The 14,901-nt window shown below is 33.8% G+C and overlaps 1 protein-coding gene across 1 annotated transcript in view; it reads left to right on the top strand.

Annotated features, from left to right (window-relative positions):
• LRP1B (LDL receptor related protein 1B) overlaps positions 1–14,901 on the top strand; it is a gene marked incomplete at its 5' end in the record, with an annotated part of 5,941,474 nt that overhangs the window by 1,260,984 nt on the left and 4,665,589 nt on the right. Inside the window, one exon of the mRNA XM_044073672.1 lies at positions 7,372–7,554. Coding sequence (XP_043929607.1) covers positions 7,372–7,554 — 183 coding nt within the window. The remainder of the gene's footprint in view (positions 1–7,371; positions 7,555–14,901) is intronic.

The following is a 14,901-nucleotide window of genomic DNA, read 5'->3' as shown; positions in this document are numbered from 1 at the left end:
AAGAGCACTCTTCCTACATTTGTGTAAGCCATAAATTTAAGAAGTTCACAAGATCACCATCTTGTATTTCTTGCAGCTGATCATAAACGCATAAGTTCTTACAACCAGTGTAGTTTTCTTGGTCATCTAATCTGCCATTTTGCAACAAGTTTTGGGAAATGTATATTCATTCTGGATCTGTACTTTAACAGGGTAGCCATACACTTTCATCACCAATTCTGTAAATTATGTAGCGTTTGAAACATTCTCTTGCATTACCCTTTCTTACCTCCATGTACATAGGCTAATTTATATTTGTGCAGTATTTCACAGTGATCATAATGTTTGAATAAAATACCATCTTCCACACCTGTCTGATTTTTGGCTGCATCATCCAACTAAACTATTAGTTGCTAGAAATGCGCTGGGTAACTGAGAACTGTAGCGATAGACATTACGTTTTATTTTGTAGTCTCACAGATATTATTGAGTGCTACTAGATTGGCATATAGACAGAAGGTGCTTGAAATAATAAAGGCTTTTTAACATTTTTAATAACTTACATTTTGGATGACATAAATGCTCTACAGGTATGAGTAGATAAAGCCTTATCATTTGTGGTGAACCATCAGTGCTTTTAAATACACTGCTGCAAACAATATCCAAACATTCTATTAAGAATAGTATTGATTAATTCATAAGCAAATGTTATCAAACACCAGGCACTTCAAGCACTAATGTAAATGGTTAGCATCCTTTATCACTTCAGTTTTCACTAATGAAAAACTTAGTAAGATGTATGTTACCAGTATCTATCTTCCATTAAATTTTATATAAAACTTAAGGCTTATGCAGTATCAGTTGTATACCATCTCAGAGTAATCACTTTTAGAGGCTTTAGGATGAAACAGAAATCTAAGCCTAAAGAGGACAACCAAGAAAATTGGAAATGGTATGAATGAAAGGAGATGGATTTTTCTGGAGAGTGTCAGTTGTATATAATTTGTTTGTGGAATTTCAGACAGAGTGAGTTTCTTGATGTGGTGTCATTGAAATTTTTTGGAACTAATGTTTCAGCAAGAAATACTAAGCAACTGGAGTCAACAAGTGAGTTATGGTTGAATAAAAAATAGCAGATGTTAATGTGGCAAGCCTGAAGGGAGAGCAAATTGGTAGAACAGGGAAAGTGTGCTGATTTGTGGGGGACAGAGTACTGTTGTAGGATACATAAAGAGATGTCTGGACTATTGTTAGGATGAGGTAGGTTCAGAAGCATGGAGTATGTGCATGTACTCAAGAAGGTGGGAAAAGTTTTTGATAACCAGTTGTTTCCTTGATATAAACAGTTTATTATACCCATGTTGTTGAAAGAATATGAGTGTTGGAGATGTGAAGAAAAAAAAAGCAGAGAATATCCAAGTATGGTATTTCTGCCCAGAAGTTCATAACCTGTGGAAGATGATGTGTTTTGGGGGTAAGTGCATTAGAAGAAGATCTGAGATGAGTGATGAGCAATGGTTCTGTTAGTTATGTCTGTAGCTGGATGCAGGAGGATGGATGAGGAAAGAGAGGAAAAAGGTATTACTAATAGAAAATCAAGTAAAGATTCGTATTGGTTAGAAATGGAAAGCCACTATTCCTGATATATGAATAAAGAAGCAGTTTGTATAAGTGACTTCACAATTAGGGAGAAATTGGGACAAGGGGCAGGATAAAATGTGTGGGAGACATGGCTGAGGAATCTCAAGAAGTCTGAGGGACTGCAGTATTGAGAGATAGTTATAGTCCTGGATAAAATAAACAAGCTCTAGTGACAAAGTGAATAAGATATCAGCATAGAAAGAGAAAGAATACATTTTTATTAGAATACATATGTGCTTAGAAGGATGATGGGATAGGCTGTGGGAAGTAATACAAGTAGTGCGGTGAGATATAGGCTCGATGACCAATGGGGTGCCAACTTTCAAGCTACTCTGGTCAAACAGTTGGACAAGGAATGACTGGGTAGAACAAATCAAAGAATCAGATTGTTTCTTTGGATTCCTGTTTCACAAATAATGGTTTATAATCAGGGGAGTATGAAGAGATAGATATTTGTGCATGCTGGTATGCTTACAAGCTGAGGTTACTGGCTGTTTGACTACTTATATACGTAACAGGGTGAAGATTTAGTTGTACTGAGTAACTTGAGTCTTTGCTTATGTTTTTTTTTTTTTTTCTTTCTAAACATTTCTTATAAAATTTTAGAATGTGTAGCTGCTTAAAAGTAAATCTTAGATATAGGCACAACCTAGAGGAGACTTTCAGTTACAACTGACATAACTCCTGGTTTTAGGGAAACCTGGCAAAGAAATATGCTAACAGGCTGTCTACAGTGCGATCAGTTGTATGTCTAAAGATAAAAAAAACTATCTATCTATCACTGAAGTTATCTACCCTTGCCTAATTTATCTACCACAGGTGGGTTTACAAAAAGTAATAAAGAACTAAAAAATAAAGTTATTTTCTCCGTATATGAACCTTTGCCTTACTGACTAAGTGTACCATTGCTAACCTGGAAATTATTATTAAATGCTAAGTTTACTATAAAAGTTGTGAGAGTCATGTCTGGGGATTTATGTTCTTTGCTTTTGCTTATTGGATAGTCCTGATTGAAGCTTGATGAAAATTATTTCTTGCAATTTTTAATTTTCCTCCCAAACAATGTGTCTGATAACTTAGTGGATTTTGACCAGGCCTTCATACTAGGCATTGTAATTACATCCAGCAGGTATTAAAATAATATCTTGGAGTCACCAAACAATGCAGCTAACCTGGATATCAATAACATGTTTCTAACAGACTGTGCACTGAACATCTGCTTTGCCTCCATGCATGGCCATAGCTGGATCATCTAGCACCCAGGGCTAATTGCCAAATTAGTACCCCTCAACTATCAACCCAAGGAGGGGAAAAAAATCAAAAAAGGTTGTCTGTAGTTTACTACATGTTACATCCCACATGAAATGCTAAAGCAAGTGCTTTATTTTAGACAGTCTTGATCATAAAGAGGTATTTCCATACCGTCATTTGAAGTTCAGTACAGAAATGAATGCATTGCTGACTGATTAGTTCCTGCCAATTGCACCCCTTGTCACAATGCATCTGGGCCAACTGCCCCCTTTGTCCCACTGTAGCTGTGCTTCTACCTTTATGAATAAAAGATGACCACCTCCCTTATGATCTTTTTATTATCCTTAATTATTATTAATATTGAATGAATAGAATTCATACATTATATGGGTAATTATCTGTTTTAACCTTAGCTTAAGCATTTCTTATCTGAAGAAGTGATCTGCCCCCACCCTAACATTCTTTTCAGACATGCCCCAGGGTAACATTGAAAAGATAAGTGTAAGATTAGTGCACATTTAGCTACCATGTTTTTGGAGTACTCAAAGCCCACATGATTGTGAAGTGTTAGTATATTAACATTCTGTACAATTACCTTTAATGTTTTGAAGTTGAGACAGTTGTAAATGTTATTCTCACCACAAGTTCTTGGATTCATATTTCCTTACTAATTTAGCAGTATAACATGGGGAGGTGGTATATTCCTGAAATGAAATCTTTTGTATGTGTTATACTGAAGCCCCTTCTGCCTGACCTGTGGCATGTTTAGGTAGATGTTAAAAAATTCCAAAGTTCTTATCAGACAAAAAAAGTATAAATACCAGTTTGAATCTCTCATGTAAAGCTGTCTTAAGCTCAGGCCATTTCAGGACTGAATCCATGACTCTGGGGCTGCAGACGTAGTAATAAGTCACAAAGTAGGCCCTGGATTAACAATTTCTAAAAACATTTTTTATGTTGAATTTTGTGATTTTATCCTACTGAAAGTAATACATTACATTTCTGAATTGACAATGATGACTTCAAAGGGATGTTATATTACAAAATGAAATAAATCAGGACTATATTCCATATGCTAGCTAGCTCAGGATCACCACTTCACAAGTTCATGGACAATTTAGTTTCCTAGATTTGCATGTATTAAAACAATGAGTAAAAAGGCCACATAGGAAAACCACTTGGTTAAAAAACACAAAAAGAAAACTCTAGCAAAGCTAGACTTTCAACTGTGTGATACCTTAAACCTCTTGTATAAGAGGTAACATGGGATATATGCAAATTACCCTTTAAGGATATCAGGTGTTTCAGCTAAATGGCAATTCTGAATGTCCAGACTTTTTCTTTCAGTTTTAAGTCTATAGATGGACAATTTCAGGCTAATAAAGCCAAACCCTCTATCTGCAGACATGCATGTTTCTGCCTTCTTATGACATCATCAGCACAGCATAAGAGGAATGTTTGACTTTTGGAAACACAGGGTTGTCATACCAAACTGATATCCATAAGAATTAGGGTGTCTACAAAATATCGAAACTAACAAACTAAAACGATGAGTAAAAAGGTCACACAGAAAAAACAATTGGTTAAAAAACACAAGAAAAATCTAGCAAAGTTAGGCTTTCAACTGTGTAATACCTTAAAACTCTTGTATCAGAAGCGACATTGGATATATGAAATTTATCCTTTAAGGATATCACGTTTCAGCTAAATGGCAATTCTGAATGCCTTTAACTTTTTTTTTAAGTCTATACATGGACAATTTCAGGCCAATAAAGCCAAACCATCTAGCTGTGGACATCATTAGCACAACATAAGAGGAATAAGTGACTTTAGGAAACACAGGGTTGTCATACCCAACTGATATTCATAAGCATCAGGGTGCCTACAAAATATTTCAATTAACAAACTAAAACAATGAGTAAAAAGGTCACAAAGGAAACTCAGTTGGTTAAAAAAAAAACACAAAAAGAAAAATCTAGCAAAGCTTATATTTCAACTGTGTGATACCTTCTGCCTCTTGTATCAGAGGCAACATGGGATATATGCAAATTACCCTTTAAGGATATTAGGTGTTTCAGCTAAATGGCGATTCTGAATATCCATGACTTTTTCTTTTACTTTCAAGTATATATATATATATATATATATATATATATATATATATATAGACAATTTCAGGCCAATAAAGCCTGTATGACAATAACCCTTTGTCCTTAGCACTTCCCTTACCTCAGTTTTGATCACACTGATGCTGTAATGTAGGACCACAGTAAAATAAAAATGCTACTGAGTATGGAAATCTTTTAAAATTAAAACAGTTCTGGTTTACATGGCTACAAATAAACCAGAGCAGTTCAATAGATGAAACTACTGTTATGCAAACAGAAAAACTCAAAAATCAAAAACTCACTCAGCATAAATGATGATTTTCTTTTTTTTTTTTTTGATTCTTTGCCTCTCTTAATATTGGATAAGTGGGAAGAACATTTTTTCTTTTTCAATTTACATTTAGTTTACCCATGTAAAATGATGAGTACATCATGCAAGTTGCCATATGCACTACATCAAATGAATCAGAATTAATGTAATGCTTTAGTTCATAATGTTTGGCCATAAAAGGCTATCTAAAATTATTAATATATTTACAATATACACATTTTATGGATGTATATGTAACAAATTTATGGACAGTTATTAGTAATAAAAGCATTTGTTTGCTTCTTATAGCATAAGTGTAGTTTCAAATTTCGGCAATTCTTGTAACTGAATAATGGTCTTTCAGGCAAAATTTTACTTAATTTATGCATGTTTTACTATATGCCAGTGCTTAGCTACTATGTTCTGGAATGTACCTGCATGAAGTGCCCATTATTTTATGTGTGGAAAACTAATTTTAAATTGAAAGACAAAATTTGTTCCTACTTACTTGATATTAAAAGAGGCAATGAATCAAATGCCTTGTTTAAACATGTTTAAAAGAAGGGGACAGAGCATTATTTTAAATGTTTAGTACTGTAAGCAGTTTTTTAAGTAGCTGTAGAGGAGGAGATATTTTAAATATAACTGATAATAATGGAATATATATATATATATATATATATATATATATATATATATATATATATATATATATATATAGGATCCGTACAGATCCCCGAAGAGACAAAAATCACCAAAACTAATTTTGGTTTGGCATACTTGCGTGAAAGTGTTTTTCACCGAAGAAGCACTTTTGCATAAGTATGCCTGTTTGCGAGACCGCAGTATGGTTTGGATAAGGAACATTCCCTTTTCCTCACTGTAGTGCAGTCTCGGAGTGAGAATGTTAAAGTGGGGGTGTGGGGGTGCGGGGGTGCTTTAAACGTAGATTTCTCTCTCTCTTTTTTTTTTTTTTTATTTAACATAGATTAACAAAAGCGCTTTTTCAGTGAAAGTGCTTTTGTTAATATATGTTCGGTGATTATGGATTTGGGACTTTGCACATTCGTGCATAAGTCCTAGATCCATATGTATATATATATATATATATATATATATATATATATATATATATTTATATTTTTTATTTTAAGAGCAGATTATTCTTCAGGGTTAAACTTTGCAGACAATGCAAAATCTATTTTAAAAGCTAGACTGTCAAGAAAGTTAAAAGTTTTAAAAACAGCCTTAGTTTTTTTTCTGAGTTCTTTGTCATGTATTTTTGATGTGTTTTTAAATTGCCACATTTATTTAGAGTTGTAACATGTGAAGAAGCATTCTCAAACACTTGTTTGTATTGTCTTTGAAGGGTGCATTTTTCATTAAATGCCACTGTTTTTGTTTTTTTTTTTTTTTGTTTTGCTTTTTTCATTTTGTTGTCTAGCTTAAACCAGAGCTGTCTTTAACTGCATTTTCTACTATGCTAGCTTACTGTGTTAAAAACTCTTCTATTTAAGAGCTACACCGCTCTTAAATAAAATACTTTTTTATCAAAGAAATATATCAGCTGTAATATTTAGTAGGTAGTAGCCATGCCAAAATAAATACATAAATAAATAAATAAATAAATAAATAAATAAATAAGGAGCATAGCTACTGGCAACAATGAACATACATTAAAAAACAAATGTTCATCAGCACCTGTATGCTGAACCCATGCACTACATCAGTTAGGTCCCCCACAACAGAAAAATAAAATAGTAACACTAAAGGGCATTATACAAAGACTTTTTAAGGAAAAGTAAACAATGTCTTTTATATACTGTCATTACATTATAGCAATAATCCATGAATGGGGTTTCACTTTTGTGATCAAGGCAGGCCAGCTCTGATAATCCAATTTTAGGGTTATTGCTAAAGAGAGCAACACTACACAGAGCAACAGACCTTTATTGATATTGCTGTTCTGTTTAATCTCATGAGCATTGCAAGTTATGACTGTAATAAGGAAACTGAGCCCTTATAAAAATTACTCACAGTGATCATCAAGTAATTTAATGTTGTGTTTGCTTTCTCTTGCAGCTGCACACCCACCTGGTGAGTGCCAGACTGAAGAATTCCAGTGCCATTCTAGTGGGAACTGTGTCCCTGATCACTGGCGTTGTGATGGAGACAAAGACTGTGAGGATGGTAGTGATGAAAAGAGCTGCAATGGAACTGTGAAGCCCTGTGATCTCAAAACCAAATTTGCCTGTAAAGACACTGGTAAGACTGGACTTAACATCTTTTTATTAGGGAATGCCAATTCCCTGTTATTATGTTTATCAGGCTGATTGTTTCAGTATTTTTAGGGTTTCTTATATCAGATAAACATCAACACATCCATTCCCTAATAATCAACATAATTTAATTAAACCCAACATATATGGTCGACTTTCTACAGATTTTTTGTTTAGAATGTAATAGACAGGACAAAAGCATCTTAACTTCCTCTTCCTCTTGTTATACTGTCACTGTAATCAAGCATTATATGCTTAATTAAACCTGTCTTTTAGTAAAACAGAAACTGCTGTGTTCAAGTCATTTGTCTTACTTGGCAGAACTGGTTGTTTTCTGTTGTGTTCTCTAACCTCATGATCTGTTATTTCCTTACAACTGTTTTACTTATCTGTGCCATGGCTACCTTTTCTTTTCTTATATATTTTTTGATTTAGTAAAACAAATGTGCATGTCAGAGTACACCCCCTTTCTCCTTCTGCTGTCATTAAATTGGTAGCAACAACTTATCAATATGGTCCACTCTTCTTTTTTTCCTCTTTATTAAATTTTCACATATGACAAAGGCAATCTTACATTTATATAAACAAAAAACATACAAACTGATACCGGTTTAGTTGCAAACAGTTTACATGATAGACACCATCAAAACAACTGTATTTGCAAACATTGTACATCACTTATAAACCATCCAGTCACTGTCAGTTGAGCATTATATGGCTCATTCAGATCCTGTCTTTTAAACCTCATTTCTGCTCTGCATGTATTGTTCTCACAATTCCTATTTTTTCCTATGTAGTTTGATGCTTCTATTTTCTAAAGATCCCTGTTCCAGTTGTTTTATCTCTTACTATGTTAACTATTTCTAGTAAAGTTGGTCTAGACTTTGATTTCTATTTTCTAGGAATTGCTTTTTTGGCAGCTACCATAATTAGACTCAGCAAGGCTTTACTATGCCTAGGCAATTCCAATTCTGCAGCATAACTCAAAAAAATCAGCTCACCAGTTAGTCCAGCCTGCATAGCCAACATCTGCGACAGAGCAGTCTGCAAGGAATCCATAAAGTCTGCCAGCTCATCGCACTCCAAAAATATATGTTTCCTTTACCTCTTTCTTGCCTATCACACCTCCCACATTTGTTATCCACCTGAAGAAAAATTCTTTGGAGGTTACTTGGGGTATAAAAATACCTATGTAAACACTTCCAGGCAAAGATCCTAAATCTTCTAGACTTTGTTGCATATCTGACAGATATACATATATCCTCCCATTGTCTCTTTGTGAATTGCATATCCAGTCTCTCTTCCCAATCCTTTCTAAATTCCTCTGATTGATTCTTATAATTATCATGCAATATTTTATATGCTTTACGAATTATTCCTTTTTTAATGTCAGCTTCTGTTCTACATTCTATTAAAATCTCTACCAGTGCTGGTCTTTCATTTAGGACCCTCCTATTTCTTTTTCTTTGGCTCTGATCATGGTCTGTACTTCTGGCTGAAATACAGACCCTGTAAACACAACTATGAATTCTTAACTGCATGAAACCAAATAAATGCATTAAAGATGCATAACCAGACTATATTAGATTTCTAGTAAATAAAAACATAATTTGTATGGAGAAAAGCCTGCCTTCACCCACAAGTGTGGGGTTTTACCTTCCAAAATACCATCTTATTGATTGGGTTTTATTGGCTTAACTATGACTTCTGTATCTTCCATGGGGTTAAGTTATTGTTAGTTTCATCGTCTGAATGCAACCAAGTCTTTGCTTAGAGCATAATCATCATCAACCCTCTTTTATCCAATTTTCTACACATGGTTGGGCTGTCATATCAACTGGTGCCATCTCCATTAATTTAATACCTCTCTCCTAGCATCTTCAGTAGTCTTGCCTGACTGTCATAGACCTTCTGTTACTCAATCTTTCCATCTTAGCTAGATGCACTTCTTTTCTCTTGCCTTTGCAAAGTCATCTACACCAAAGTGTCCTCCACTTTCCTGCATATGTGGCTGAACTACTGAAATCTGTTCTGTTTGGCCTTCTTTGCAAATAGAGCTACTTCTTCTTCTGCTCTGATGTCCTTATATTCATCGGTCCCACAGTGTGCATCCTACCTCTCACCAAAGCAGATCATCTAACCATCAGCATTATTACTGATGCCGTGCTGCATCTTTTTTACAGTGGGTACCACTTGCCATATACTAAAACATGGACCTGACTTTCGCAAAAAAAAAAAAAAAGTGAATTATCGTGGACTGCTGCACAAAAAGTTGTCTTTGCAACTATAATTTTTAATACTTCATTATTTTATTTTATCATGTTTTCCATAGTGTAAGATTTGGTGCTAGTTACCTCTGTCTTTGCTTATTAGATATTTTTATGCAATAAATATAGCATTTAGTTTTACTTTATCAGCACTCTATATTCCTCCCTATTTTTCTGTGGACTATATTTTTTTATTCTATTAGACAGGAATTACCAGATTTGGAAATATTATACTTCTGTATGATTATATCATCACCAGTTTGCACTTCCTTTGTACCAATGAGTTCACTGTGGTGTCTAGAAAGTCCCCAAGCCCTTTGTCATCAGTTTACTTTACTTTATACATCCTAGTCCTTCTCAAAAATCTCAGCCTAACCCAATGCTCTCTTCTAATGCCTATCTAGGAAAGGAGCGCAAGAGTACTTATTTAAATGCACATCTCAACAACAGCAAACTATGGAAGGTTTATACATACCAAATGATGCTTTTAATAATCCTGGGGTAGGCAATGACCTTGGGATGAGAACAAAATTATTTTAGTAACAGATATGCACCACCTGTGTAAAAAAATAAAAAAAATAAAAAAAAACAGGTTCTGTTGATTACATAAGCCTGATATCAAGTTGAGTAGTAAGTAGAGTAGCATTAGCAGCAAGTGATGCCTGCTAAAACTAAAATTACCTACATCTTCAGCATGTTTATTAAAAGCTTTACAAATTATACTCTTTTTCAATAGATTAGAAAACATTGGTTTATTTATTTATTTATTTATATTTTATTTAACATTTGTTTACCAGGAAAGTCCAACTTGGAACAAGCCAATTTTCAGCGGAGACCAGGGGAGAAATGCATGTGTTAGTAACATGGCAAGAAACTGTAGCACCTGGAGGAAACCCACATGAATGCAAGGAGGACATGCAGACTATGCACAGAAGGCATCCCAGCTGAGAATCAAACTAGAGAACCCCTTGCTGTGAGATGACAATGCAAACTGCCACACCACTTAACCATTTAGTTAGTTAGTTTAGTTTCACGCCTGGGAAAGTGGACTCGTCAATAGGCCATTTTCAGCCATGATCTAGGCAACAAGGTGCAAGACACAAACAGAAAATGATATGTAGACTAAATAATACACAGAGTTGTACATAGCGCAGTCACAAAAGTAGAGATAAAATATTTGTATGTTATTTACAAGTATGAATGCAAGTGATATTATTACTTACAGCATGCATAATTAAGGTAGCCATTTAATTAGTGGTCATTTGTTAAAAGTACATCTTTATAAGAAAGATAGGATGACAGCATGAGTTGTAAATAATGCTCATTTACTCATTGTCATGGAAGCAAGAGCATTTTATATTTTCAAGCAGTTATTATTTTAGTTTGTTGCTAAATTATTAGAATGTCTGTTAATGATGGAATTCTGCAGGTATTTGATTCCAAACAGCTGGGCATAGACAAGAAAAAGCTATTTTCCTTGTGGAGGTTTTAAAATAAAGTGAGTTTTACTGAGGGTAATGCTATCCTCTTGGCTTTCTAAATGTGTAGTTAGTAGCCTATTCATAAAAATATCACATGACTGCATTCATCCAGTTACAAATTATTTAGACCTAATAATGCAGATTGTTATCATTAAGGACACTGGCTAAACTGACAGAACCATTGATGCCTGGATATCTAAAAACATTAAATTTGCTTTGCCACATCAATTCCTGTCTCAACAAAAGCAGTTCCAATTCCCCATATAAACATTTCTTAAAATATAAACACAAAGCATCACATTGCATTTTTTTAAATAAAAATAAAACGTACCCATTGCACTGAGATACTTTTTATTTTAAAAATGTTTATGTGATTCCAAAAGGACTGCAGATCAATAAAGTCCCTATTGATAAAGAAGTGAACATGTCACTGACAATGGATTGGGCAGCAATATGTGAGAAAGCAAGGAAGGATTGTAGTCAGATATGATGACTAAAGTCCCTATTGATAAAGAAGTGAACATGTCACTGATGATGGATTGGGCAGCAATATGTGAGAAAGCAAGGAAGGATTGTAGTCAGATATGATGACACAGAATTGCAGAAAATTCTTTGAGTTAGTGGTATTGCAATTAAAATGTGATGATGCAAGTGTGTCCCTCAAAAGATTGGATGACTTATTCCATTGAGTGGCAAACAAGGAGAAAGTGATAGATCAAAGGAAAAGTAAGAAATTTAATACAGACATTGGCAGCATAAAATGATCAGACCATCTACATATGCTGAAGTAATTAAGAACAATGTTATGAATCAATATCAGAACAATTTTTCAGGTTCAGCTACATATATTGCTAATTAAGAGAGTTTTGTTCCATCCCAGAGAAGGTGTGAAACATCCAACCAGAATGTTTTTTTTTTATCAAAGCATGATCAGAGAAGGCATCATTCTTATCCAGTACAGGGATGGCAAAAGCAATTTTTGTCAAAAAATACATATTAAGTCCGTTCAGGTGGCATGGTCACAATCAGCAGTGGATCAATCAAGACTTACTGTATACCACAACTGAGTGATGAGTGAGTGACAGTGCATGGTAGATTTTGTTTCTTCTATTCTGAAAAATAACCTTTATTCAAACAGGGAGTTTCTTCTCATGATATATGAAGCAACAGTTGGTTTTAATTCCATTGAGAATATAGCTGGTAGAATCATGGTAGAAGCAAACACAGTAGGTCAAGTTTTGCCTCTCATACTAATTTAGACAAGAGTGCCTTGAATGTAATGAACTGTCATAAACTTGGCAATGGAAATATTAAAATTATAAATTTGAGTTGCTGTGAATTGACAGACAATGAATTAAATGTTTTACTTAAGGGTTTGTCTTTTGTTCCAGGCTGTAAGGACAATTATACTGACATTATTTTATTTTTTTGAACTTATGATAAGATATTTAAATTTAAAATTATATTTCAGTAAAAGGCATAACGAATATTAAGATATGGATTTGAGGAAGCTGAGGGCCCCCTCCCCATTGCAAAGTTACATTTGCATTATTTCAAGAATTGTGTGAATCCGATTTTTAAAGAGGAATATCAAAATTAAAATGGTTGATAAAAGAAGTGTTTTAATGATAATTTAACCAAGGGGAAACAGGTGTCAATGAATATTTTATCCCATAACACTGATATACTCATCATGATGGTCGGCAAAAGTTGAAGTATGGTATTGATTAATGAAGATCAATACAATAACTGTATGAATGACATGTTAAATATGAATAATTCAAGGTTGTTGATAAAAAGGTTGTTTTAACCATTGCAAAATGATAGATTTTATTCTAAATGAGTTATATCAAGTAATTGTTTTCACTGAACAAGGTTTACATTTTTTGACCCTTTAAAATTTGAGGTTGCCCATTACATTTAGGATACCCAAGATTCATAAAAACATATAAACTCTTCTATTTAGACCCATTGTTTAAAAATAATGAAAAACAAAACCCTTGATGGTGGCTAGTGAACATTATCTCAAACCAGTTTTAAGCAAAATAAATATTAAGTAAAAGACACTTTCATTTTTTTAGATAATTAGTAATGTGGAAATTTGTTCTGCTACTGTGTTAGTAATGATGGATGTAGTATCACTTTACACAGTTCTACTCACTTTAGAGGGGTATAGAAATGCTTAATAATTTGTCAAGTAGTTTAAAGTTTGAAACGGGTGTAGGTATTAGTTTAATTTGTATGTTACTGTTGAATAATAATTGTTATGTCTTTAAAGATCAATGTTATTAACAGTTAACAGGAGTGTCAATGGTGCAGTCATGGCACCTACATATGCTTTTTCATGGCAGTATGGGAACACTTCAATGTTTTTATTAAGTTTATTATGTATTTTTTTATTTCAAATATTGTGTGTTATATATTGGATTAATTGATGATGCCTTTTTATAGAAAGGAGATGAAGAGAAATCGATTGGTTTTAGTGTTCATATTAATAAAGCATCTGCATACTTGAAACTTAAATCTAAATATCACAGTAAGAGCATTGACTGTTTAGATGTAACTATTCATAACAAGGATGACAAATTGAATTCAATGATATATGATAAACCCATAAGGGGTAATATATATTTAGAGTCTGTAGTATGCATCCACTGTATACAAAGGGAGATATAATAAAAAGTCAATTCATAAGGCCATCTAGGTAACCACAGAAGGTGAGCTGTTTATTGATAAATGCAAATAGATAGCTGTGTTTTTTTCTAGATATGAATTATCTAACAGTGTAGTTAATGAAGCCCTGAATGAACTATGTACCAATACAAATGATGGTACAAGCCTGTAACAAGTGCTAAAGATAAAAATGAAACAACAAATAAAGGTTGCAATGATAAAACCAAGCTGGTAGTATTATTAACTTGCAACTTTGACAACAAACCACTCAAGAACTGGGTTATATTTAGTGCAAACCCAGACATTTTGGAAACCCTAGGGGTAACACCACAGTTTATTTATAAAACTGGTAAAAATTTAAAATACATCTTTGAACATGGCAAAATCTTGGTTTCCCCTAGTAAAAAAAAGAACAACATGCAGTGGTGCTTGTAAGCAGTGCCCCTTTATTTTAGAGTGCTCCACTGTCTTCTTAAATAATAGCCCCTTTGAGATGTTCTTAAAAAATGGTAATTGTGCCACCACTGGAATTATTTACATTGTGATTTGTTCAAAATGTGAAAACTTCTATGTTTGTAAAACAGAGAGACAATTAAGGAAACATATTTATGAGCATCTTTATGCAATGTCTAAAGGAAATTTAAACAACACTCTTTTAAGCACACAATGAACTGCCCAGGGTTTTTCTTGTCCTCCAGGATGTTTTTAATGTTTTTCCCCCTACTGAATACCACCGTGGGTAATAGATGGTACAAGTCTTTGATGGTCAAATGTGGGTCATGTAAATTTTGTCGCTACATTAATGACGGGCCATATGTGGCGATACATGGGCATGATTATGCTTTATCATGCCTAGAGAGACGTAGTTGTAATACTACGATGATCTATGTTGCCATGTGTGTCAGTTGCCAT

The sequence above is a fragment of the Protopterus annectens genome, chromosome 6.part0, assembly GCF_019279795.1.
Source record: "Protopterus annectens isolate FY-2018-M chromosome 6.part0, PAN1.0, whole genome shotgun sequence".
NCBI lineage: Eukaryota > Metazoa > Chordata > Ceratodontiformes > Protopteridae > Protopterus > Protopterus annectens.
The sequence above is the reverse complement of the archived record's forward strand: the minus strand, read 5'-3'. Positions and strand labels throughout refer to the sequence as shown.